This window comes from Aythya fuligula, chromosome 21 (assembly GCF_009819795.1).
Source record: "Aythya fuligula isolate bAytFul2 chromosome 21, bAytFul2.pri, whole genome shotgun sequence".
NCBI lineage: Eukaryota > Metazoa > Chordata > Aves > Anseriformes > Anatidae > Aythya > Aythya fuligula.
In genome coordinates, this window is record NC_045579.1 from 4,634,916 (window position 1) to 4,662,246 (window position 27,331).

At 45.9% G+C, this 27,331-nt stretch overlaps 1 protein-coding gene across 1 annotated transcript; it reads right to left on the reverse strand.

The window, feature by feature from the left end:
* ATAD3A (ATPase family AAA domain containing 3A) lies at nt 1–25,511 on the reverse strand. The gene is made up of 16 exons (XM_032201282.1): nt 25,394–25,511; nt 25,238–25,314; nt 24,535–24,636; nt 23,157–23,216; nt 22,723–22,792; nt 21,508–21,673; nt 20,728–20,797; nt 16,466–16,621; nt 16,201–16,257; nt 15,168–15,293; nt 12,678–12,802; nt 11,200–11,251; nt 10,356–10,426; nt 8,161–8,328; nt 7,362–7,470; nt 1–434 (listed from the first exon to the last, which is right to left on the reverse strand). The coding sequence occupies exons 2-16, from the start codon at nt 25,280–25,282 to the stop codon at nt 255–257; spliced, it is 1,557 nt and encodes a 518-aa protein (XP_032057173.1). The 5' UTR covers nt 25,283–25,314; nt 25,394–25,511; the 3' UTR covers nt 1–254.
* Between the last annotated feature and the right edge of the window lie 1,820 nt (nt 25,512–27,331).

Genomic DNA, 27,331 nt, shown 5'->3' on the forward strand with positions numbered 1-27,331 from the left:
TAGTGTTTGAGCAAGGGGGACCTTTAATACAGTTGTTTCTGCCTTATTAAAACCTTTTTTTTTTTTTTTTTTTTTATCCTCCCCCTTTGGTGCATCCTTAAAACACGAAGGCCAAGGCGGACTGAGGCAGCGCTCCCTTCCTTGCGCCCGTGGCCACGTTTCTCACTTCACACATGATTCCACCAAACGTTTGCCCAGAAGACCCTCCCGCTCGCCTCCCCACACACGCTGGTCAGAAGCCTGCGGGAAGCTCCTCACACCGCCGTTCCTTTGGGGAAAGGCAGGAGGGGGTTTTTGCCGACCCCTTTGCCTGCTTCAGCCCCCTCTGCTTTCAGCCACTCCATCTTCTGGCGGTGTTGCTGCACGGCGTCAGCGACCCGGGCATCGATCATGGCCTCTGTAAGAACGCCGTCCTCGGAGGCGTAAGCTGCAGCCTGGAGAGGAAAAGGGAGGAGAGAGGTGAGGCAGTGACCACAAACCCTACAGCCAGTGAAAAGCTGAACTGCTCCTCTCTTCCTCACGCACGTTTGCCCCCACGCTGCCTAGCACAACACCCAGCCTGGTTCTAATTTGGTGGTGGTAGCCACAGGGATCTGGCTTATCACCATCAGGAAGGATTCCCTTGCTGCAGCTCTACCAGGGACTGAAACAAAAAAAAAAACAACAAAACAACCTGCCCAAGCACAGAGAAACATGCTACGCTACGGTGTGCCTCTGGAGAACTACCAAGCACCTTTGCCTACCTGCTTCTGGGCTTCCTGGGAGGCAAGATCTTTGTAGGAACAAGGCCACGGGTTCCTAACGCTGAATGGAGCCCGTAGGGTTAGGCTGCGGTCACACTCGGCTTGTTTAAATTTCCTCTCCTGCTTTAAAAGCGCTGCGCATACGACGTCGATAAAGTAAAGAGTGAAAGGTGCACGTGGTGATTGAGCGGTTCCATCCAAGAGGTTTTAAATGCCTACATGGGAGGACTACAATCGGTGCCAGGGTGAGTACGGGCAACGTGGCATCTCTAAAATGACATCTCACAGGCACTAATCCTGCTTTCCACTAGGAAACTCCCCCGAATCACTTCTGTGCTGTGTCAAGCCCCAGCTTAGACTCACCTGCCTGTAGGACCTCCCTCTCTAACCCCCTCCATTCATCCCATTTTATGCCATCTCCCTTTAGCTGCAGCAAAAGGGCTGTCGCTGGTGCCCAGACACGCAGAAGAGCCAGGGCTCTGCTGATGGGCATCACACAGACGGTAACACGAGCACCCGCAGCCTAGAAGGAAGGGGAGGCTGCTTACAGTGCGAGCTGAACAACTCATCTCCAAGGTAACAAAGCAACTCCGAGCTGCAGATTTCTATATCTGGTTAATCCCCGTGCGAGCGCTCCCGCAAGCGACTCCGTGCTGTGGTTCCCTGCACAGCCCTGCTAGAGGGGAGCGTGACACAAATCGGGGTGGGAGCTTCCCACATCCAGGATGCCTGCCCCAAACCAACAGCCCTGAGGTGTCCACATCCCTCCTGCCACAGAGCCCTCATGTCACGGACTGTCCTGTCTGCAGGGCATTCCCCGAGATCCCGGTTAGGAACAGAAACTTGGGCTTTCAGGACAGGCAGAAGCATTTTTAAGGTGTTACACCCGGGCTGCACGAACCATTAGCAGCAAGACACACCGATTCTGAGGTTTGAGCAATGAGCTTGGCTCCATCCAAGTTTAACAAGGCTGCAAGAGCATCACTGTGAGAAATTAGCGTGGCCATTTCATGTTCTTGTTTTCCAGTGACATGGACAGGAGAGAAGACAAACCCCAGAGCCAGCTGCTGACATGGCATTGGTTTCAAGCTCTCCTAGCTGACGTTACCCCAGAGCCCTTTTTGGAGAACGGGGAACATCACCAGGGAGGACAGGTCTTACTGCACAAGCCACGTGTAACTGTGGAGTCGGCAGGTGCTGGTTTTTACCGCGAGAAGCATCAAAAGCAGAGTCTTCCCCGTGCAAATCCTGTGTAATCCTTCCTGAAGGCAGAACTGACAACTTCGGGTAACGCTCACGCCTCGAGTTAGAGGGTAAACACCGGCTGCAAGCCGGGCGTGCAGAGGAGTAGAAAGGAGCCTGGAAATAATCTTTGCACAATGGCACTCGTCCTGCACCCCAAGAGGCAGATCCTTCTCACCAATATTCACCCAGCGGGTCCCAAACCACGAGCTGCCCGCTCTCACCTCTGGGAAAGGAGCACAGCAGGGAGGTTCGGCTCAGTTAAAACCACCTGACTCACCCCCTCACCCTCCCGCACTTCGTTTTGCATTTATTTATTGCTTTTTGGTTTTGTTTTTGCTGGGGAGTTGAGGCTAACGGGAGCCAGCACCCCTCCAGCCAGGAGCTGGTGGTTTAAAATGGAGTAAGCGCTCCTGGGCTGCGCGCTCTGTGCCTCCGCCGAGCAGAGAGGATGTCTTCCCTTCCTCCCTGCCTCTGCATAGACCATAAATTTAACTGTGGAAACTCCTGCAAAGCTGTGCAGTTCACGCTCTGTTGATTTTCTCAATGACTTTCTATTTTTAGAAAGCCTCAGGCCCTCACTGTCAAGAAAGCAAATGGGGGAAGCAGCTGTCCCTTCTGGGAGTAGCTTGCACACACACAAAAATGGTGCTGTGCCTCATTTATATTCATACCTCTGCCTCCTGCATGGACAAATTTTAACCCATTTTTCTCCACAGCAACTGTTCGTGTTTTGTAACTCGAGCCCAGGGAAAAAATAACCTGAAAACAAAGCATTTTGGTGGAAGCGGAGGAATGGCTCACAGATGACAAGCCCAGCTTTAAACGACCCAGTGCTTCGTTTCAGCCAAGAACCGTGGGTTATTTTTACATGGCCAGCAAGCTAATCTGTACCCTTAGAATCACATTTATAATGAAAATAGTCTGGTCAAAAACGTAATAAAAAAGACACCCCCATGACTTATAATGTCCTTCAGCTCGAACACTTCTGAAGCATTAATTCTGCCCATAACCTGGCATGGCAGAATACCTTTTTTTTTTTTTTTTTTTAAACACAAGCAAGGCTCAGAGAGCAAGGAGGTATTTATATCTGTGGCACAAAAGGCAAAGAAATGACAGGAAGCTCACCTCTGTCGTTAACACCGGGACATAAAACTCCTGAGAATTCTTTTGAAGTGATGCCAAAGCAATTTTCCAGAGGGTAGGGCTGGGAATAATGAAAAGTTGCTGCTTTGACATTTTATCTAAAGCCTATCAATGGGTTCAGGGTGCAGAACTCGAAAGTCTGCACAGCGCTGTAATAGATATGACGGGAATTTTAAAGTGTGTAAATGCATCTAATCCGTGCTATATTCCTGCAGGATTAGACATGGAGAACGGAAAAGAACAAGGACAAAAGGGAAGGCACAGTCTTCTGCAGGAGAGATTAAAATGGATTTCTAGCAGGCAGACTATTAGCTGTGCCACAGACAACAATATTTCTCCCGGCACTAGAGGTTACACTCTGCTTTTCTGCACTCATTTTTTTCTGATTCAGGACAACCTGAGCCAGACTGAAACAACAGCAAACCAGAGCTTCATTTAAGCGGCCCCCAATCAATTTCAAACCCAGCTTAGAGTGAAATTAAATCTACAAAAGCTGCAGCTACTGCTCGGGCTTCTGGTTTAACTGAGATGTTTATGTTAATGGCAGTATTGGCAGAGCAATCCAAAAGCATCTTCATGGGAAATGACTGCAAGGCCACGGGACAGCGAAGCAGCCACGGGCTGTCACTCCAGTTTGCTCTCTGGTTAAGAGCTGACACCTCTGATGGTTTCTCTCCAGCTGGTTTTCAACGTTACCTTTCCCCAAACCACCTCTGAGGTTCAGTTCTGGCCATGAGATGAGATCAGACAGGCTATGGAGAGCTGATGTAGGTCCCAGCACCTCAAAACTCTATTGAGTTTATGATAAATGCCTTCCTGCCAGCTTTTTACAAGAGGTGCTCCCTGTCCATTTCCTCCAGCACTCCTGCAGATCCTGGAATGCCGGCAGGAGCAGCACCACGGATGCCTCACTACCTTGCCTAGAACTGCCTGGTAGGTTATTTGACTAGGTTAAGACTGGAATTGCAGGCAGCAAGGTCTCAGTCAGCTTGAGGTAACAGGAGGACAGCCCCTGTGGAACAGAGCAACGCTTCAGCACAGATTAAGCCTGACTTTCTGCACCCCGAGCATTTGTCTCTGTTGTCCAGACAAGTGGTTGAGGTTTTGTTTTCAGGCACCTCGACAGAGGTAGAAGGCTTACAGACAGCAACGCTGAGAACGACTGTTGGAGGAAAAAAACTAATTAAGAAAACACACACACAAAGCTGAGGTGAATTAAGTAACAGGCATGTTGCAATTAAGCCTACACTTTGAGGATTAGCGCCAAGTCGCATCAGGGCACAATGCAAAATCACTGAAAACAAAAGGCAAACAAAATGCTCCCATCCAGCTTTGTGCTCCAGCATTCACAATAAGCAGTTTTCACCAGGGCTTTGTGCTGTAATCTTCCCCAGAATGGGTCAATTGAATCCATTTATTAAACAGAGACCTTAGGCATATTGTATTGCAGCAGCTGTTGTGATGAGCCCATCGAAAAAAGCACTGGAAGCTTAAATGTCTCAAGACATAATTGTTTCAAGGCAGCTGTGAGGGCTTCTAAAGAGCACGAGGCTCACGACATCTGCTGTTTAGCAGCTCTGGAAGGTGTTACTAAGATCAAAACCAGAACTGTAAGAGATGCCTTGTTTTCCCCTTTTCTTGGCTCTTCCTGTATTCTGTCTTCTCAATTGGTAAAACATCTCGAATTCTTCCTGCTTGTGCTTTTAGCTTGCCATAATGCTTTGGGGGGAGGGCAGGAATAGCAACTGCAAGTAGGAAACAGAGAGGGAAGTCCAGATCTTCCTCTTAACTAGCAAATCCTTAGGTTAGCCTCCTTAAAGCTCCCCACATCTAAGAGGGACAAAATTTCACCCAAGTGGAACAAAACTGTGGCTTGGAAATGGATGAAGTGTGCGCTACTCACATTGGGTTATTTCCCACATCAGCCATCTTTGGCACGAAGCATCTTCAAATCAACAGTTCAATCCTCCACGAGTTTCAGAGACCAACTACTCCGAAATTAGCAGTGCTATCGGTAGCATCCAGCCACTTGACAGCTGCTGCATCCAGCTGAGGCCAGTCTGGTAAGCACTGCTTGAGCTTGCCGTGCCGGCTCATACAGCCCCTGCACACCCTGACCTCACATGTGCCAAGACACCAGTGTCACTATGCGGTTAAGTCGCCTTGCCAAGCTATTTTTAATTCTGTTCAGCTCCCTGACCCAGTTCATAGCACAGCCACACACAGAGGTGTGCCAGCACAACGGGAAGGATAGCAGAAAGGCAGGAATAAGAGGCAGGACTAACGCTGCCAGAAAGACTCAAACTGCAGCATTAATCCTTCCCTGGTAGGAGAGAGCATTGTAACAGGTCGTATAAACAGGCTACCTGGTAAAGCTGAGCCAGGCCTCAAAGTATTGACACCATTCAAAGGATTGGGTTGGGTTAAGGGGACTTAAAACATCTGCACAGCTGCGATGCGCTCTGCTCACGCAGAGGCTTTTAACTGCAGCTCCTGCAGTGCCATGCCCTCAGTACTACGCACAGCACGAAAACACAGGGAGGTGTTCAAGCTTGGCCAGAGCCAAAAGTCAGTGGGCCAAACGTGGCAAAACCAAACCTGTATGGCTCTACACGAGCTCCAGGTGGTCACAATTCCAAGTTTCTTGACCCAGTGACTGAAGAAGAGCCTTACGGTAGCATTTAGGATCAGCCTAGGGCAGCATTCGGTGCAGAAACCTTACTCCTTTTGGGATGCTCTCACAAATCTGCTAGCAAATTGTATCCAGCCAGCCAGCTCCAGAGGAAAGGAGTCCACGTGTCTAGCCACCAGCTGCAAAAAGGCTGTGCTATTTTAACACTGCTCCACGACACTTTTCTTGATCGACAAAGGACAAGATATGAAGTCCCCTGATCCAGAACACCGATGACTTTGATTTTGATACAGATGAAGCATTTTGCAGGTTCTACTTCAAAACTGTTCTTATCTTTTTGCCAACTCTCTCCTGCTTTTTGTCCCCCCCCCCCTTTCTCTTTTTTTCTTTAAAAGCTCTTTGACTGTTGTATGACAGCATAACCTCCTTATGCAATTTTACAGAGCCCCTTGTTAATAGTCCCAGTGTTATGAGGTACATTTTAACAAGTAATCAGGGCAACAACACTAAGGAACCTGCCTTCCCCTTCTTTCAAGGCCACTTAAAGGATAAATTTTAGAAGCCAAGGTCATTTCTGGGGTGTCATGACAAACCAAGAGAGGTGGGAAGCTTATAAAAAGCAAAGGATCATTTTCCACAACTTTAAATTATGGGAAATGTGTGGCAGCAAGACCTTTGACATGCATGGATAGCGGAGTTCTCTTCTAAATAAAGAGACAAAGAATTTCTGCAACGAGGTCTGCTTTCCCCCCCCCAGCACTGTCATTCAGTTTAAGACAAATACATTTCGTCTTCACTCTGGGTTTCAAAATCAGAAGTCAAGAAAAAGCATAGCTATACTTGGAATACGTGAAGCCACAACCTGCTTGTTCTGGGAAAGGCAAACACGCCACAGATTCTGGTCCTTCTTTCATACCATCAGCTCTCCAGAGCTGTTTTTGAAGGGATGCTAACTGGACACTACGGCACTCCATCTAAAAATCTATCAACATGCGCCAGCTCCTTCTGAATCTCAAATACCTGTCAAGCATCTTGCTGAGTTTCTTGACTGAGCTGGTAACAATCTAACCTGGCACATCTTCAGGCAGTTAGAGAACAGATTTATATTTTTTTTTTAGTAAAGCTTTGTGTACATTTTCAGACAACAGCACACGCTTCGAAGTATGTTTCAACAATACAAAATCCACATGGCAAAATTAAGCAGCTGTGTGCTACCACACAAAGAAAGGATAAAATAAGGGCTATCAGCACTTGAATGACTGCTTTGGATCTCAGCTCATGATTTCCACAGGTAAAGACTAGAAAAAAGATTTGCTTTCTGTCGCTTAAAAGGTGAAAAAAATGGTAGTAAGAGGAATACATTCAGTAAATTCAGTGGGATTTCCCCAGTAGTGATTATAAAAACTCTTCCTATATGTGAGATAAATTATGCTGATGTCCTGACACCCACCTCAGAGCTGGCAGTGTTCTAGTGTTACTGCATGGACATAAGGAAACCTTCAAAGCGAGGCAAATTCCGAGACTCCAAAACTCAAACATTCAAACCCTCCAGAAAGTGAACATGACCCAGGAAGCTCGGTGATCAAAGCCCTACTTACCTGCCATGCCACAGCAAGCTGAGAGATCTCTCGACCAGACATGCCCTCTGTCAGCCTGGCAATCTCTGAGCACTTCTTGCCATAGTCAAACTGGGCCAGCTTCAAACGTCTGAAAGCACAAGCACAAGGATTACTTTACATGTGGCCACATGATAGGAGGAGGGGTAAGCCAGAGGTAAGCTTTGCAAAGAGCAACAGGAAACTGAAATCAAAGATCAGGCCAGACCAACCTCTATACAAAGATCCATCCCGAATAAAGCAGTTGATGGAAAGCCTGATTTTATGGCACAAAGAAATGTGTGCACCTGGATTAAAACTAGCAAAGGCAAGCGCTTGGATACGAGGAGTTCCAACAAGCCCACATCTACATTACTGCCTCCAATGCACTAACAGGTCTCTTAAGTTTCGAGTATATGACAAAGCATGGCATAAAATTCTAGGATGGCACCTCATCCCGTAACAGAATGGCAAGAGTCATCTCTCCAGCTCTTATCTGAAGGAGTGGTTTAAACTGGGTTTCTGCATAATGTGACAGACAGGAAGACCAGCCAGATTGCCTTTTGGTTCTGTTTGTAAGATAAGAGAACTGTAACCCCAATACTTCCAAGATCAGATCCTGGAAACTTGCTATCAACCATTCAGCTTCCTGGAAAAGTTGGAAAGATGTTCTATAGCCTGCCACATACAACCAGAGATACTTCCTCGAAAAACGTTACTTAGAAATACTGAAAAAATACACAGAAGAGGAGACAAACAACAAGAATTCTGGATGGGTGAAGAGTGCTGCAGGGATACTCACTGTTTACCCTCTGTGGCTGGCTTCAAGACATGCCTATCAAAATACATCCTCACCAGCCGCTCCCGTTCTTCTAGCTGGGGCAGATCGAAGTTCACCATTTCATCTATTCGGTCGTTGATAGCCCAGTCAAATTGCTCAGGCTGGTTGCTTGCTAAAACAAGCATAAACCTGGAGTATGAAACACGAGAAGATTAATGTGGTTTTGTATGTTTCTCAAAGAACCCATCTGAACATCAGGAACCAGCATGGCCAGTATCAAAGACCTGATGCATCTAGAGATTTCTTAGAAACAACTTTGTAACAGCATCTCAAGCCACACACTAAAATGCAGCACGGTTTAAGCTATTTACAACTGAAATGCATTTAACGCAGTACTTAGCCTTTCAGTATCAACCTTCCCCAGACTGTCCCTGCCACAGAAGCCTTATTTATCATTTTACCCACAATCACCCTCAAGTTAAGGGCATGAAACGTTTTGGAAGAGTACAACCTCCCACAGACCTTTAAGTCTGAAACCTTGGAACAAGCATCAACACGCAGAGATGTTCTCTGGCATGTACAGATCTCCAACTTAAATCCCACTTCAGGGATCTAGCTTCAAGCTGCTCGCTGCACGGCACCCTAGAATCACAGCAGGACTAAAATCCTCATTATGAAGGTGTGAAGGACTGCCAAACTGAAAGCCTACAGTGCGACTGGAACCTCAGCCAGCTCAAAGCACTGCAGAGCACAGAACGGGCTCATCCTGGCCTAAGAAGAAGGGGGATTTGCCACTGCTGGGCATGCCACTGCACAGGGAGGTCGTTCTTCTGCAGCAGCTGGCAAAAGTTCACTTACTTCTTTCAAGGAAGTCTGAGAACACCTTCCTGCTACCAGTCTAACATGTGCAGAAACAGAGGCATTCACAAAAGGTACCGTAACCTAACGGTGGCTTGTTCAACCAAGCGTTGCTCCGCGGTACAGATGTGCCAGCTTCCAGGTCATGCTCTCTCCTGGAGCATTTTGAAGACAGAAGCCCTTTCTTTTGCTTCGTAATGCTGCTTTTTCCCCATGCCAATTCTACTTTAATGCCTTAATTGATGTTACCAGCTTAATAGTGCATTATAATTTGAAATGGGCTTTTAACCGCAGCTATTGGAATATTGACGTTCTTGCAGTCTATTTAAATCCAAGTCTACAGGGGGCTGTGTTCTTTGCTGTCATTTCTGAAGATACTTAGCTGGCCCATGAGCCACACTAGCACCAAATCATTCCTTTTCTACTGACAAGAAATTCCTCCAAACCCCTGCAGAAACACAGCGTAGAAGAAGCATTGACACCCACCCCGATATTCAAACCTTCCCTGGGACATCTGGGTGAAGAGGATAAAAGCAAATGTGCACAGTCAGATACCCAGCGAGAAGATGCAGGAAGTTCAAGCCAGCAATTCACAATTCCTAGCGCTCAGTTACAGTGATAACAACTCACTGGTACAGCCAAATAACAGTTCTCCTCAGGGTTTCTCCAAATCAGCTAGATTTACACACCGTTAGGCCTGTGCAAGTAAATTCCCATTTATGAATGCAGGATGCCTTACTGCCCAAAGCAGCAATAAGGCTCTTTAGAAGCAAAATGCAGTGCATGAATCATGAGGACATGTTCATTCTCCTAGAATGGTTCAGGGTCTAAATTAGGGGCAAATTAAACATCCGTGAAAATGACAGCCTAGCTGTTTAGAGCGGAGGCACGGCACCCATGAGCACCAAAATAAGCATGCCCAGAGCACTGCTAAGGTACCCTAATACCAGGGGAAAGGACTGCCTCCTTACCACTCCCTCTCACTGGCTTGCAGGAGAATTATAAACCTGGTCAAACCCATAACTTTGCTAGATCCACAGTTATGAAATATTACAAGTCTAAAAGGAATTATTTCCTAGAAAAAAGAGGAAAAGCTACGAGGCTAAGAACTTGTACATCTTGTAAAAACCTGTACCTTACGAACAACCCTTCTGCATTCTAAATTCCACGTTCCAGGAAAAGATAAAGGAGGCATAAGCTGCATTCAGTATATAAACTAAGAAGGGAATATTCCGTGCAAATTTTTCAAGCCCTTAATGGCATGGATCAGAGGCTTCCAACTTTCACTTGCACACCATAGGCATTTCCTTGGCTTTCCTCAGCTCAGGAAAATTGAAGGGTTGAAGTTGGATACTTACTTGTTGCTGTGCTGCCCTGTTCTGTGCAGGAATGCATTTAGAGTTGCTCTGAGATCTTCACTGATTTTCTCCTGCAAAGAAGAAATTCAAAGATAGATCAACTGCTTGGGACTTGGGAGGTCACAGCTTTAAGCAGCATTATTGACAAAGGGAGTTCTGTTATTGTCAAGCATTTGCATTAAAATTAGACTCCAAAGCACTCTAATAACTTCAAGGAAAAAAAACGATCAATTTGTACACCCAGGAGAAAGGTTAAGAAGCAAACCTTCAGCCAAAAGGTTAAACATTTGCCCAGTCAGTGATTCCCTTGATTTCAAACCCAATGCTCTAACAGCCCAGGTGGCTTTCCCTAATGTAGTAAGATACCTACAGGATAATTAAAGTAATCTTTTAGGATTGACTCTTCAAGTAGACCACTGGGGTTCAAGTAGCAAGGCCAGATTCAGTGCACAATCTGGTAACTTATTTTGAAAAAAAATAATAATCCGTGTGTGAATGTGTGCTGATTTAGCTTTGTTAATACAGTTTGGTTACAAATACATCCCCAGATAACTATTTATTTGTACAAAGCACCTCTTTCCTACTGCCCTGTCACCTACAAACACCTCAGAAGATGTCACCCGTTCCTTTTGCAGAAAATTCCCAAGTCAGTCTTGAGATGCTCAGCCCATTCAGCTGCAAGAGGCTCGTTTTTTGTTTCTGCATGACTTAATTGAGTGATGTGGCACCTTCCAGTTTTAATGTTCTGCCTGTGCAAGCTCGCTGATGGGGTTAAACAAGAAGGCTGTGGGCTGGCTGGCTAACTGCAGCACACACAGGTAACGACCACAGGGAAGGTACTTACTGTTGCCCTCTTCCGCAGAAACGCGTCTGCTTCATCCACAAATAGCAAGAGGCTGCAAAAAGAAAGCACTACACAGTAATAGGAGACAGGTAAGTGAGGCTCCAATGGCTCAAGGATTCTCCTGTCCCCCTCCTTGACACCCACACCTGCAAACCCAAAGGATTACACAACCAATCTCATATTTAAGGCAACATTTCTCATCTGAGCTGCAGCAACTTTCTGGTTGCCTGCTCTTGGCCCATGCCAACAGTCAAGAAAGAGGCGTTAGCTTAAGACACCTTAGGCCATAAACGACTCCAGGCTTCTGCAGCTTTGTCTCCTGCTGTTCAGAAGCAGGCTCAGCAGAAGCAATTCTTGGGCACACGACCTTAACCTCCTCCAGATTTTTAAATACAGATTGGAGAAACTAATTACCAGAGAAAAATCATTTTCATGGGCACGGTTTGGCAATGGGTTTACACCTAGCATTGCTGGCCTGTTCCTGTCAAGTCTGATCAGATCTCTGAAATCCAGTCCTGCTCCCCAGGTATTTACGAGTGCTTCTTTTAGCATTACTCCTATCTAGAGAAGCGTATGCAAGGCTACAAGGCCGAAACAGAAGCACAGAAGTCTTGTGTGGCTTCTTCCTGCCATGCTTTCTTATGCCACTCTGCAAACCTGCAATCAGAGTCCTCCCTTGCACACTGTTTTGCTATTTTCTTGATTTTTTCCCTTCCAAACCACACTGCCAATAATATAACGGTTTTACTACCTGTGGAGAAGTGAATTAATAAAGTCAATGAATTATTCACGAAAATAAATTCACTTACAACCCAGGGGCAGTGCTCTTCCCAAGAGACCATGCGTATAAAGATGTTTATCAATAACAGAACCAAGTTGCTCATAAAGCTGCCACAGCTTGTATTACTTTCTTGTCCAGCTTCAAATACAGCTTTCTTTCAAGGGATTTCGGGGCCTCTTAACATCTTTTATTCAACTCCAGTTTTTCTGAGAATATTCTCAGCTACAAGCTCTGCAGAGAAGCATCCTCTACCACTATTGCTTTAGCTCATAAAGGTAACACAGCGCTCACCAGCAGCTACGATTGTTGGATATCCAGAACAAAGTCTGCTTAAATACTGCATATTACCAAAGGTTGGAATAGTGACACATATGGACGCATGTAAACCATCTTACAAAAGTGATGATCAAAGGTATCTGGAGCATTTAAAGTTCTTATAACGCAAGTGTTTAATGAGGCCAGAATAAATTCAGCCAGCGTCCGTAATCTCCTGCATCTTCCAACTTCTTTTTCTAAGCTTATTTAAATTCTTACACCTTTCCTTCTACAGCTCATCAGGTTAAGAGGCGATTAAGGAGTAGAAATCCTCAGGACATTTACTCTCCCCTTTAAAAAACAAACTTAGAGAGTAGCAAATGGAAATACCTAGATGACAAATGCAGCAAGGATTAAAGGGGTCAGAGGAACCTCTACTTACCCTCTCCTACTGGTGTTTGCCCAGTCAAAGAGCTTATGCATGGCAGTAACTCCTTCCCGCCCCATGGGGGCAACATCACCACCTGTCATGATGGCATAATCCATGCCCGAGTGCACGGCTAATTTCTGGAAGGAAACAAAACCACTGGGTTAAGCACTCCCTTTCACTGCAAGGCCGTAAAAGATGAGGAGGGAAATAGAAGTCGCTTAGACCGATCAACAAGCTTATTTTCAGATGGTGAGTACACTCTTAAAGAACAGAATACTTCTTTACCACTTCAGTCATGTCAGGGAAGTTTTCAGGATTGCTTTGAAGTGGAAGGAAAGATGGAAAATTAGTTTTGTGGCAACGCACGAAATTTTCTCAGCAGAAGGCGCTGCTGAGAGTGCTTATATCTTCATCTGTAACTCGTGTTGTTTGTTTCTTCCACTCTGTTCTTCATGGTCTAATTCATGATTTACTTCCCCTGTGCAGCAGAACAGGATTCCTTGCATTATATTAGCTAAGCATCTAGTGAGAAGTTGTATTGGTTTATTTAAAAAAAAAATAGACTGAAATGCTCATTGAACCCACTGAGTATTCAGATAAAATAACAGAACTTTACTACTGTGTTTTTAAAACCTGCCACAACTCCTTAGTCTGCTGGGTACTAAACAAAGGGGTTTGATGAAGCTCCTGAGGCACACTGGAAACATTTCCCTTAAGCTTCAGGTATTAAAAAATAAATAAAAATGAAACAACCAAACAAAGAAGCCTTTCAAATCTGTGCTTTTCAGTGAAGTCACGAAATGCAAGCCTGCCCATAAAGCAAGTTTGACAGGAGATAGCCAAAATTAACCAAGAACATCAGAAGAGTCTATGGCTCGCACTGACCAAAGTTTGCTTAGGCTGCCACGCCACTGCAGGGCAGAATGACAGGAAACTTCCCCCTACTTCAGCCCCAACTAGTCTGCCAAGGGCTATATAACGTGGTAACGAAGCTTCCAGCTTAAAATTCTTCTCCATCTCACTGTGACACCTCAGTGGTGAATCAGCCCACAACTGCCTGTGTCTGAAAGCACAGGCTTGGCGAGGATGCAAAGCCAATAAAGGGAAAGATCTCCGTCCTCCCCTCCAGAACGGTTCACAAACCAGCCTCCAACTGAGCCCTGCCACGGTGACAGACAGCAGGCTGAGTTACACATCATCAGCTGACCCAGAGCTGGCTATCCAGCTCCGTGAGTCAAACAAAGTCAGCTGAAGGTTAAAATGAACAAGTCAACCCACGTAGACAAGCAACAGCTCCAGCAAAACATGCTTAGCTGAACCCAACCAATTATCTGCTGTGCAGCAGGAGGCAGGGGAAAAAAAAAAAGCTTTGCTCTGCCTATTAAAACCACCCAGTTCCTGCTGCTAATGTTTAGTGTTTTGCATCAGTCCAACGAAGCTGGGAGCTTTGACAGTTACATCCAAGTGTTTTCACATCTGTCTCAAGAATCCTGTCATATAGCAGGAATACTTACAGCTGCAGACCCATAAAGCTTTGTGCTGCAGTAGTCAAAGAAGGCCACCACACTGTGACACGTCGCCTTTTTGGAAGGGCAGTAGCAGCAAACTGTACAGTCACTGCTATTAACCCAAGTGCCAAAGCCACAGCTCAAAACCCAGTCAGCTTCTCAGCGTGGAATTTGCTCCTCTCTAGAGCATAAATGTCAGATGCACTCAGCCCTTTCCTCACTCTTCTGACCTGTTCCAATACTTTACAGCTACCACCACCAGCCCCTTGGAGTTTCTGTGCTATTGGGTAAGTGTTAAATACACTTCTTCCCCTTTCTCCACTGCTAAACACTTTTCTCAGCTCTTACACTTCTTTTCTTTCTGTTTCTGTTGTGGTTTCCTAGCCCTGCCCCTCTCTACTGGCTTTACAAATCCAAACCAGCTGGCAGACTATTGGAGACAGCAGCAAGGTATTGGGCTGCAGGTTTAATATATTGCCAGGGACACAAAACTTGGCTTGAATCACCAAATCATACAAGAATAGAAAGCCTCACACCTACTGGACAAGCACTGACAAGCAAGTCAAAAATCAAATCCCCCCTCAAATCCATGCAAAAACCATCCTTGTGGAACACGTGCGAAGTAAAGCCATCCCTATCTCTTCTTTCACTTGAGGATTAGTGAGCAACAAGCGGGAAAAACCCTATTTAGCCAAGCGTATATAATTAACAGAGGTGGAAACGAGACAGCAGGCTGTTGTTACAATTTCACAAGTCACAGTTGCCAAGTGCCTTTTCCAGATGGAAGGGCTCTTCTGCCTACGCTCAGCGCTAGAATCCAAGCGGCTGCACTAATCTGGAGCTGGAGCAGGTGGATGTCCTCTTCCCTTCCCAAAAGGGAGGCAAAACCACAGAGGTCAAGCAAAGGATTTCAGACCACCGAGGTTCTAAGCACCCTCTTAGTTTTCAGAGTCCTCTGCAACATACACATGGTGAGAATCTTGTCAGTGTTTACCTTGGCAAAAAGTGTCTTTCCAGTGCCGGGGGGACCATACATAAGAATGTTCCGGTACAGGCTTTTGTTCTTTTTTGTATTTCTCGTTGCTATGGCAATATCTCTCACACGTGCTTCTAACTGTGGCTGTAAGAAAAGAGTTAAACTTAAGGAACAGAAGGTACCAAGAGACCAGCAGCTATCAGCTTCTCAGATCAGTACCAGTGAGAAGTTGGCAGCACTCCTACAGTCTCAAGCTTGTAAGCCTCAACTTCAGCTGCTTATTGCTTTGGATTAGGGTCGTTTCCCTCTGTATATCAGGATTTACTCAATTTCAAGTTCTGTCCACTTGACTGCAGTTCTCTTCTATCAAGCCAGGAAGCAGCGCAGTAACTGCTCTAAGAAGCGCTAACACCTCAACATTCACCTCATCCTGGATGCCCTGGGAGGGATATGTCAAAACGTAAGCGACTCTCTGCAGCACTAATTCTTTCATTTCAGTGATAAACATTCATGCTCAAACTTATTACTGCCCTTAGAGAGGTACTGGGAGAAACCTATCACTGCAGGAGCGTTTTCTCTCAGCAGCCTCGAGCACTTAAATTTGCCTGATATCAGGGAATCAAAATTCAGACCCAAATACACAGAGGCAGCTCTAATTAGCAAGTTCAGAACCGTTCACAAGATGGGCAAGCGCACATGCTGCTGAGGCTTTTGGCCTACAAGCAGATCTAGGTTCAGTAATATTCCACAGATTAGATGAGACAAGCAGAACTCTGAATATTAACATGCTGACTGCACAGAAAAACTGCAGCCAGGCAAGCACTGAGCTAAGATTTCTAACTGCTTTGCACCGAGGGAAAAGAAGGTTAACAGAATTGTTAATGTGTGTCACTGAACGCAGGAACTTATTTATGGTCTCGGTGCCCCAAGGGTGATAAGTCTTGAGAATTACTGGAATTACAGCATTCGAAGCGTGTGTAAGGTAACCGCTTTTCCTATTGAGATTCAGAAGTCATCGTTCCAGACCAAGACAGCAAAACACAGTACTCACGCTGAGAACAACTCCTTCAAGGGCATCCTGAGCCTTGCTGGTAAGACGCTTACCAACCTAGAGAGGACAAAAACCAATCACTCACATGTAGAAATCAACCACTGCTTCAGAAACTCAACATCCCCAAATCTTATATAAAACGGCGACGAGATCAGCTCACCTGTGCAGTCTCTAACAGTATGTTTATTCAAAGACCCACAGAGCTGTAAAAGGAGTTTTGCATCCTCGTGGCTAAGAACAAGACAAAAACAAAGCTAAACTTTACCTTGATAGGATGCTTAAGTGCCTCCAGCACAGTAATACGCGAGGTCTCTCTCACCAGGGAGGGTTTGCCCAAGCGTGCTTCTATGTATCGTCCTGCCACTGCAGTGGCATTCTTCGCAGAGTAAAAGCCCACTGCTAGCAGGGTGAGGCCTGCCACCTGGTAAGGGAAGGGGGTGAGGATTAGGAAAAACCTTTAGCAAGGCAATGGGGCACATGTGCAGCATGGCTTGTGGCAGGGAACTATGGGTCAGTATAGACACTAGCAAGTAGGATGGGTTTTTTGTGCTCGAATGTTTTGTTGCTGTCCAGTTCATTCCTCCCCCTTTTTTTTTTTAAAAAAAAAAAAAAAGTATTCCATGTAGGCATTTAATAATAATAATAAGCCTGAATAAACCAGGTGCTGCCTGCCAGACTGCCCCCTCCTCACACAGGTGAGGAACTAAAGATGCCAAGGGAAACATCCAAATTCTGGCTGCCACCAAGGGCAAAGGGGCAGATGCTCCCAAGCGAATACAGACAAATCACCTGTCATAACACAGGCAGAAAAGGCTGTGAAATGAGTACAGAGACAATTAGGGTAGCAAGAATGGATAGTAAGAAGAAAACAAGGAACAGGAGAGGTTATATGTCAGTCCCACAGACATGCCATCAGCTGAGCACTGGAACTGTCCCACACAGTAAGCCTACGACCCGCGTAAGAACAGCAGCAGCACCCTACATGCAGCAGGAACATCAACACAGCACCTTACACTAGTATTTTTGGTAAATACTGGGACATGAGAACTGCTGCTGTTCAAAAAATGCTTCCTAGAACTCGTTCTGAATAGGAGACAGAGCAAGTAAGTGCAGGGACAGCAGAGGCCGAAACCACTTGCTGAAGGAGAACAGTGGTGTCAGATCCAATACAGAAGAAAAACAGGTACTCCAGAAGAGTTTCAGAGCTAAAACCACCATGGGAATTACCACTGCTGCATTACAGTGAAAGATGAGGTCTTTCAGAAACCCTAGAATGCGAGACGTTCCCATCAATTTGTCAGTGAAGCAGAAAGACTCCAGACTGCTCTGTGGTTTATGGTCGCTGCTCAGTTCAGCACTAAGTGGGTTCACATTAAACCAAGCAGCCCTGCAGGCAGCATTTCCCACCATAGCGAGCTGTCAGAACAGACAAGGAGCTGTGCTGACAGTGCTAAAGACATTCCAGGAGGTTCCTATGACTAACATCTCAGGACAGGCAGGATCTGAAAGCAAGACTTTACAGAAATCTTGAGCATGTATGGGATTTTCTCCTTAAACCTTGTTCCCAGAGACTGAAAGCACTGATACCTTTTATAAACCTTTAATTCAGGTGCACAAACATAAGCCTCCAGTTCTACCTGTTCGTACATATCTGATCTAGTCAGTTGCTTTACCAAAAAAAAATCCTATTTAACTGAAAACACAAAGAAAAAGGGGTATTACTTTTAAACTGAGAGGTGTTTGGGAAGAAGCCAACTGTTCCTCACCATTCCAAGCGTAAGTAATCGGCCGTGTTCAGCTCACAGCTAGATGCCAGTGATTCCTACCAGAGCAAGCCCAGGTAGACAAAAGGGCAAGCTGCAATTGCTTTTAGAGCGAGCAGGCTTCTGCTACAAGTACAGAGCAAGGTCAAGAAGCTCAAGGACAACAAGGATGGCATTGTTCAATAAGCCATCAGACACCATCTGCTCGGTTCCACTCTGCTCAGACGTGCAATGTACCTGTGGTTTGGATGGAAACACAAAGGGTTTAGAGCTGCAGGTTCTAAGATGCAAAGAAGAAGATGACCTCTGCTCCTGATTCATCTCAGCTTACAGGCATTTGGAAGACACAAGAGACTCCATCTTTTTAGTAGGCTCCCTCTAAAAGCAAGTTACCTTGACAAAGACCTCACATACCCTCGTCTCAGCTGCTGTAGCTGCAAAATTAGGGGTTGGTGCATCAGATCCATCCAGGCAGAGGGAAGTTTATCAGAATTTAGGTCTTCACTGACACCCACGTTACAAGATGCAGAGAAAAAAACAGCTTGGAGATTGACAGCTACACATCAAAATGGGAAAATTATTCAACTCACCCTCCCGGAAGAGCCCAATCACTATGCCAGCTCCACAAATCAGTCTGATTACAGTGCCTATCTGTTCATCACGAAGTATCTAGAAAAGGAAGCAATCTACGCCTGACAAAGTGAATTCCACTGAAAACAAAACCAACTTTGAACAGAACCTTTGGGGTTACACAGATGGGGAGAGGTAGGAAAAGAAGCAAGCCTTGCAGTAGGCAGAAAGAGATGAAAATCCAGGGCTAATTTAGAAGAACTCTTAAAAAGAACTAGCTAAATCTTGCCTTACAGTCAGCATTAGAGCATTTTTCAAAGCAACAGAAAATGTAAGAGTTTGGGCTATGTTGTCTCCTTTCCAAAAATACATGCACTCTTGGCATTATTTTAAAAGTCCCAAATTCACAAGACAAGAGCTCGTCAGAAGCAAAAGTGACCATAATGCAGGAAGCTGGTATCTGGGTCAAGAGAATACGCAGCTAAAAGCACCAGGCAGTAATCTTCAAAAGGCTCCGGATACTGCAGGCACTCCAGGTAGGGCCTGCTGATTACAAAAGGATCCACTGAAAGCGTGCACTCACTCAGACAAAGCATCTTTTGTGCCATCCCTCTATAAAACTGGCTGGCGGAGCAGATGGCTGGGACTGATTTCAAGCAAATTGTCCATTTTAACAAGCCATGCTACTAAAAGTATTTTAGCACTGTGAAGTTTTGTTGTAAGCAGAGTAGTGAGAGACAGCCTTATGTCAACAAGAGGTAACTGCCACACTCTTTCCTCCCGTGGAAACATGCCTGGATGGCTTTTAATCAAGAAACACAACAGTTCTACAAGTGATCTCTACATTTCCTGCTTGTCCATAAACAACATTTTTTCCCCATGATGTGGAGATGCAGACGCACGAGACGACACCAAAAATATGTCAGTCAAGGCAAAGAGAGAGGAAGAAAGCCCATCATTAGCAAGTGATTAGCGGCGTTACTCTTTTTTAAAGAGCATTTGCATTTTTGCTGCAGTGAAAAGAAAGGAATGTTCTCCTTTCAATATTTACCCAGGAAATCTTATGTTATTCCCCACTCCTTGTTCTAATGACAGGATGCTGTCCCCGGTGATCAACATTCAGTATTTATATGCTCATTACTCCCCAGCAATGCTTTCTCATAAATTAACGGGATGAAGATCAAGGAGAAGAGAAATTTTACAATAAATATGGGAATTCTGAATGCAGATGGAGTGAGAACTCCCACCAGGGAAGAGGCAGAAGCCTGCGCATTCAAGTTAGTGAAGACTGCATGGCAATCGTTGCATAGTAATCATCCAAATTCTCCAGGAAAAAAGAAAAGAACACCTCATTTCCCCCTTTCATGTCACTATCTTCTATCCCTCGTCTGGAGCAGCAGTCTCCAAAGCATCCAGGGGGTATGAAAGACCATCCACTGGGGCACAGGATGAAAATATACACATTTGTCACTGTGATTCTAATAATTTATAAATAAATATACCTGTAGTGGGGGAACACTGTCCATTTTTATTTATTTATTTTTTTTTGAGTTGTACACAATGACAAATTTTGAACGGTGGTTTAGAAGACACAAACCCCTTTTGTGTCCAGAGATCAACTCTTACACATTTTCAATGTTTTCCCTAGTATCCCTAAAAAGACATTCCCAGACTGCAGTTTAACCAGAAGACATCAGCAGGAAGGAGCTGGGGTTAGATTTCTGGTCCTAAAAAAACACCACTGGCAAAGTAGTCCTATAAAAGCAACGTTACACGTTTGATAATGCTCGTTACCTACATACTGCTACCTTACAAGGGGCAGAAAGTGCTAAATCAACTGAACAAATGCTAGGATGAGAAAAAAAAAAGCACGTTTCTTCGCAGAACCTCCACCTATTACCTGTAGCAGCAGGCAAACCTTCAGGCAACGTGTTTGTTAACGTGGTGGTTCCTCGAAAGGCAAGACAATAATTACACAGGGCTGATCGAAGCCAGAACTTTGATGTGACCAAAGATGAGAGTTAATTAGTGTACGAGCATGGAATGTGGTAACTCCTTAAATTAATACTGCAAGACAGCACTAAGCAGCACATCCATGCCATAAAATTTCATAGACACATCACAGCAAGGAGCTAGCTTCCAGAAAAGTCTGTGTAAGTGTATGTAAAACTGTCAGTACATGACACAATCTTACCGTGGCTGTAACTTTATCCCAGTCTGTTACAAAAGCACGAAATCCTTCCCCAAAGAGCATTCCAGCTGTCCTGTGGTAACAAAACATCAAGACAAACAGGAGAGAAAAGAATTTTGATGACTGATTTGAAACAATTTACAACAGTTTTATATTCTGTAATGATCTTCTTTAGAACCAGTCAAAACAAACTGAGGGCTCACCTGGGAACTCAAACATGAACAAGCACGTACATACATTTATAGTCATCTGATGTCTACACCTGATCTGAGATTAAATCCAGAAAAGCATTTGGCACTAAGATGATTTAATATATTAAAGACTCAGCTTAGTGGTAAGTGATGTGTTGTAATCTTTAAATTAAAAGCTCTTTCTGTTCAAAAATCTCAAAGTACCTGAAATTAACAGATTAAAAATTCAAATGGCCACCCTTTGGAGATGCACTGATTCACTTTTAGGGCGTATGTTCAGAAAATGAAAGAACTAAGCCTTCACAGCAACCGAGTCTCAAGCTTAATAAATACAGCTTGAAATCATCCCTTAGAAAAACTGTATAAAACTCAGAGCTCTGTGCTCTCTTTGGTTTACACTCAGATCACAATGTACCAAGACACAGCAAAAAAGAACTTTTTCTTCCAATAATTCCTATTGTACAGAGTAGGAAACTGTTCCGTTTTAATATTCCTCTGAGCTTAGGGGAATAAACAGCAATGGTTTCCTAAACAACGGGGGAAAACTGCACAGAAGTTAGGCAACCACATCCTCCTGTCAGCTTGCACATACTTGAGGGACTCCAGCACAGTCTGGCGATGCTCAGCAGCTTTTAAGCGTATCTGCTCCCGAATGATGTCTGCGTTCTCCCGCTCAGCCTTGGCACGGGCTCTTGCTTCTGCCTCAACACGCAGCATTTCGTTTTTGTGCCTTAGCTCCATCTCCCGCTCCACAGTAGCTTTAAAAAAAGGAGAGAACAATCTTTTAGGCTGGTTTAATCCCAGGCAGCAGGTTGGGGAAAGATGCATTGACTCATCCCGGCCTCACCAGTGCTGTGTGCGCTCCCACAGCCAACCAGTACAGCATCAGAGAAGACAAGCAAGGAATTTTCCCCCTCTGTGCTCACACCAAAGGGATCACACACCAAATAGGTGGCCCTCTTCAGAGAGGGCACTGCAAGACAATCATAAATCTGTTCTGGAAACCTGTTACCACAAAAATTGCTTAGGACAGACTTCAGCCAGAGAGCTAGACAATATGGGATAAAACAGAGAAGGAAAAAAATAGTGCCTGAGTGGTGCCTCGGAGGAGGTGGGGACCTCGGGAATGAAATCACCCCCTCCTACAAGGTGCACCCCTGACCTTTTTCCGTGGTTGATGCAATACTACAAGGATATTGACCAAAGCCCAGAGCACACTAGATGGCAGCAAGGAGCAGACAACTTGGCAGAACACGTGCGTGCAGGGCAACTTTCTGTTCGCACTGGGTCACCTACAAACCGCCTTACAATCCTGACACTTGTGGCCTAGTGGAGCCCTGCTGGCTCTCCCAACCCAGTGACTGCAGCAACTCCATAAAAATGGGAAGAAACAAAGCAAGTTTCGGACTAAAATGTCATTATTCAGCTTCTATTTCTTAAAACAAAACAAAAATAGAGGTTAGGTGACATGGTTTCAACCACTACTCCCTGTAGCTATTTTCTTTCTTTTCCCTCCTCAGAACTGGTTCTGCTTTAGATTGCTCCAGTACAGGAGCAGGATTTCACTGCAATATCAGGAGATGCTGAGAGTTTATTGGGAAATCCACAGAGCAGCCATTTAGTATTTCAGCCCCTTCTTAAACTGATTTTGCAATCACTAGGCAGTTCTAGCACTCCTGGGCTCTACCTGCTATTTGCCACGTGCCCGGTTGTGACGTGGAGCCAATACAGACAAGGAGTCAAACCCCAGCGCAGACGCTGATCTGCCACCCACTTTGTCAACTGTGAAAGAAAAATTGCAACTTACCACGCCTCATGGCTTCCTGTTTCTGTACAGATTCCTCCTGCTTCCTCAGGTTCTCCTCGTTAGCAAGTTGCTGGAGGCAGAGGTGACAGCAGAAGAGGCATTAACGTTGTAAGGACCTGGTCACTAGGTATTTTACGTACGTTTAAGTGTATTAATTGCTATCAAGAGGCTGGTGCTTAGGCTGAAGTGCATTCTTCCCCCCCCCCATCTCTCAGACTGACATTCATAATCCCATGTTCTTAGCCACTTAGTCCTAAGTCCTGATCTTTGATTTGTCTGGCCAAAAACACTGATGCCAAGTGAATAGCATGGATGAGAACAACTGTGTCTAGCATTAGCTGTCTGGCCAGCACGATAAGGCACATTTCCAGACCTTTGATGTAAGAAAGCTACTGTTCAGCTCCCAGCTGGGTTAGAGAAGGAAGCTACCATACCTGCTGCCGCATCTGTTCGTCATAGCGCTGCCGTGCCAGTTTGTCCTGGTATTGGGCTCGCTGAAAAAAACAAATTAATAGTTGTCTGAATAAAAAGATTAGGCACTTGAAAGAACCTAGTACCAAGGGCAATCATATCTGGAATATGCAGGGGAAAAAAAAAAAAATAAAGCATACACAAAGAAAAAAATAAATAAAAATTCAGGGTTTGAAAAAACGAATGGGCAATGGTTGGGACAAGTTTCCTCAGCCAGCTCCATGAACTCCGCTGTGCTGAGAAGTCCAATAGTCTGACCTCATTTTAAGGCATCACAGATACAAAAATGAAGAACGGGGGTTCTCTGGCCCAGAAAGGGACACCTATTTTACTAGGATAAACACACTTTCACGTTCTAAAACCTTAGTACCTAGACTGGCGACTGCAAGCAATACAAGTGTCCAGATACATCCTGCCTGTCAGACAAGCTCCCTTCCTGATCCATTTTCTTGTTCCTCATTAGTTTCTCTCATCAGTTTTCCACTGCAACTGGTGAATACACCTACAGCATCTAAACTCAACAGAAGTGGTCTGAGGGCCCCAGTCCATCAACGAGGACTGCACAATGGGGGGATATTATTCTCCACTCCAAGTCCAGAGACACCAGAACAGCTTGCAAGTTACCTCCTCGATAGCTTTATGTTAAAGCATGGCACTTCAGAAACAGATCACAATCAAGGTAGCTTTGCCTTCAAGCTTTTGCCCTGTGAACTGCAAGAATCCAAGCGCTAACTCATGAACAGACCATGAAGCCTGCTTCCTGAGCCGGCCCCGTTCAAAGTCTAAACTCCGACGGGATAAAAAGCAACACGTGCCAGTGCAGTGGTTCTAGCTTTATTCCCAAGGTGAGTCATCGATTAGAATCGATCAATCCCTTGCTTTTCTGTCTGGGCTACTTAAAACTGAGATCCAAATAACCCAAGACATTTCACTGTCCCCGTTAACATGTACTCAGTAAGCCCATAGTCTACAATGTTATAATGCCACCAGCTCTTAAATACAAAGTGTCTCTCATGTTGCTCAGCAGCATTTCCCTAGAAGTTCCTTGAGGGGAATTTCAAAGAGGAAACAACAAGAGCAAGTGCCCCTACCTGTGTCTTTGGATGACACCAAGATTTTGGTATGAAAAGTTCAAGCAGACATAGCTGCATTTAACTACAAATTAAACTCATCATCACAAAGTCGGGGTAAAAGACAGGCTCAGCCTGTGAATGGCCTCCCACTTACAGCCAGCTGCCACCCCAGCACCATCAAAAAGGGCAATTAAAGCACTGTTTCATTTTCCATATGGGAAACACAAGCAAGGTCTCTTATCAGGTAGCTTCCTCCCCGTCCCCTTACTGCTTGATGCTGTTTTGTCTCCTCACTGAGCGTTTTTCGTCTCTCTTCTGCTTGTACCCGTATCTGCTCATTCTTCAGCTGTTCTATGGCGGCTTCATACTCCTGGTAAGATAAGCAGATGGTTATCACAAACGAGCTCAATACATAACCCTAGGGAGATAAGACGATGGCAATTATATTCCAAGTCACAGAATCACAGCGATTCACAGGATCACAAGCGATGTGTTTGTTATCAGAACGGTACCCTCCAAAACCGACTGGTGACAAAAGAAAGCTAAAATATGATTGTAAGAAGATAGTAAGAATTGTGTAGTTTGCTATTTAGTGATTAAATACAATTTGCTTCCTGAAATAAATGAAAAAACATTATGAAGGGCGTACAAGCCTCACTTTTACCCAGCTACTCTACAATTCCCTGCAGAAAACCCTTATGACTCCCTAAAAACAGCTGTGATACCGCAGGACTTACAAAATGACTCCAGACACGCCAGGTACCCAAAAAAGGGGGCAGAAGTGCTGGAGGAGTTGCCAACCCCACTGCATCTCACCTTCCAGTGCTCTCATTTCTCCAAAGCAAGCACCCACCCTCTCCAAACCTAAACCACGACCTCAATGATTTAGAATCATTAGCGGATGGTGAGATAACGGGGCTCTGGATGATTCCAGCCTCCAAAAACCTGGCGTTTTCCTGGAAGGGCCGCACCTTGAGCTTGGTCTGCTGCTCCAGCTGCAGCGTCTGCTCCTGCATCTGCGCCAGGCTGAGGGCATCCTTCGCGTGGCCTGCAAGGGAGGGCAGCGGCCGTCAGCACCCACCGAGCCCCACCCTCAGCGTCCCCTTTTCCCTCTCCCCGTCACCCACGGGACGCGTCCAGCTCCCGCGCCGCCTTGGCCGCCCGCTCCAGGCCCGTGGGGTCGAAGTTGCTCCATTTGTCCTTGGGCGGGTGCCGGTCCCCGCTTCCTCCCCCAGCGCCCCCGCTGCCCCCCGGGGCTGGAGGCAGGGAGATCCCGGCTGCGTCCCCACCACCGCCTCCTCCTCCTCCCCCTGGGGCCGCGCCGCGGTTGAGGCCGAAGAGCCACGACATGGCGGCCTCCTCCTCCTCCTCCTCCTCCTCCTCCTCCTCCTCCTCTTCCTCCTCCTCCTCTTCCTCCTGGCCCCGCCCAACCGGTAGCCCCCCGCCGGCCGCCCGCCACGCGCCGCTCCCCGCTCCCCGCGCCGCCCCCCGATTGGCCCCGGCGCCGTCGCGCGGGTGACGTCCCCCCCCCGGCAGCCAATCGAAGGCGGGTTCCGGGGGGCGGGGTGAGGACGGGGAGAGCGGAGGGACAAACTAAGCGAGGAGGCGTTCGGCCCCTAGCAACGGGCGCGTGGCGGCGTTGCCATGGGAACGGCGCGGGCGCCCCCCCCCCCCCCCCCCCCCCCCCCCCGGGGGCAGCGCCAAAATGGCGGCTGGGTGGGTGGGTAGGGGGGCATGGGGAAGGGGGAGAGAGGGGAAATGAAGCACAGAGTCACAGGACCATTGGGGTTGGGAAAGACCTTCAAGATGGTCCAACCATCACCCTGCTAACCGATGTCACCCGTTAAAATGTGTCCCCAAGCACCACGTCCAACCTCTCCTCGAACACCCTCAGGGATGGTGACGCCACCACCTCCCTGGGCAACCCGTCCCTAACCACACTTTCCTAACCCTAAGCACGCTTTCTGACAGAAATGTCTCCTCATTTCCAACCTAAATCTCCCCTGGCACAACTTGAGGTCGTTCCCTCTAGTCCTATCACCAGTTATCTGCCAGAAGAGCCAACCCCCAGCTCCCCACATCCTCCTTTCCAGTGATAGTAGAGCACAACGAGGTCTCCCCCAAGCCTCCTCCTCTCTTTTAAGCTGCCCCTTCCACCACAAGCCCATCAGAACAAGGAGTTGTGGCCAGGCACCCAGGGCTTGCAGTGTGGCTACCAACCAGGACTGAAGTCAGCATCCACCAAACTCCAACAGCACTGCAAACACACCCACCTGGCTTCTCTGTAAATAACAAATCAGTGATGGAGATGGCATTAATCGGTCCCAGGAGATGCCTTGCTGATGAAGGTGGCCCTTTCTTTTCAATGTAGCAGACTACTTTATTCATTTATCCTTCTGCTGAACCAGGAAAAAGAATCAATGTGCTTGTGGCTGATACAGAGGTGTATCTCACTTTGCAGAAACTAATCCTAATCAAATTGTTTGTAATGTTTGTAATGAACATGAGAGGAACAGAAAATGGGAGAAAAGGAAAAAAATATGGAAAGTAGCTGTAAAAATCAGAAACATAAAGATCACGTGTAAAGTCCTGAAGCCTGAAATAGTGTGAAATGCAGAATACAGCCTAGGTCATCTTCAGCCTCAATGGTTTGTGCTCTCATCCTAGAGAAGTGTTCAGGTGTCATACCCACTGTACCAGTACAGACAAGATGCTTAAATAACCCTAGAAATCACTAGGCCTTAGTTAAAAGATATAAAATAGTTTAACTTACCTGCCCACCTTGGAATTTTCGTGCTCATGAGTACTACTAGTTCAGACAAGATTTAAGGGACATTGATTTTTTTTGGCTTCTTGTAAAGGAATTTTTATTCACTGAAGCTGAAACATTATTGAGACTGACATATTTCTGCCCACATATTTCTGACATTTTTTTTGGCAGGGGTGGGGGTGAAGTTCCGTGTAAACCAGACTATGAAGTCATGGGTGGAATGCTTGTTTTTAAGTCATTTAAAATTGAGATAAATACCAGCTTTTGAACCCATACCTCTCCTTTGAACAAAAGC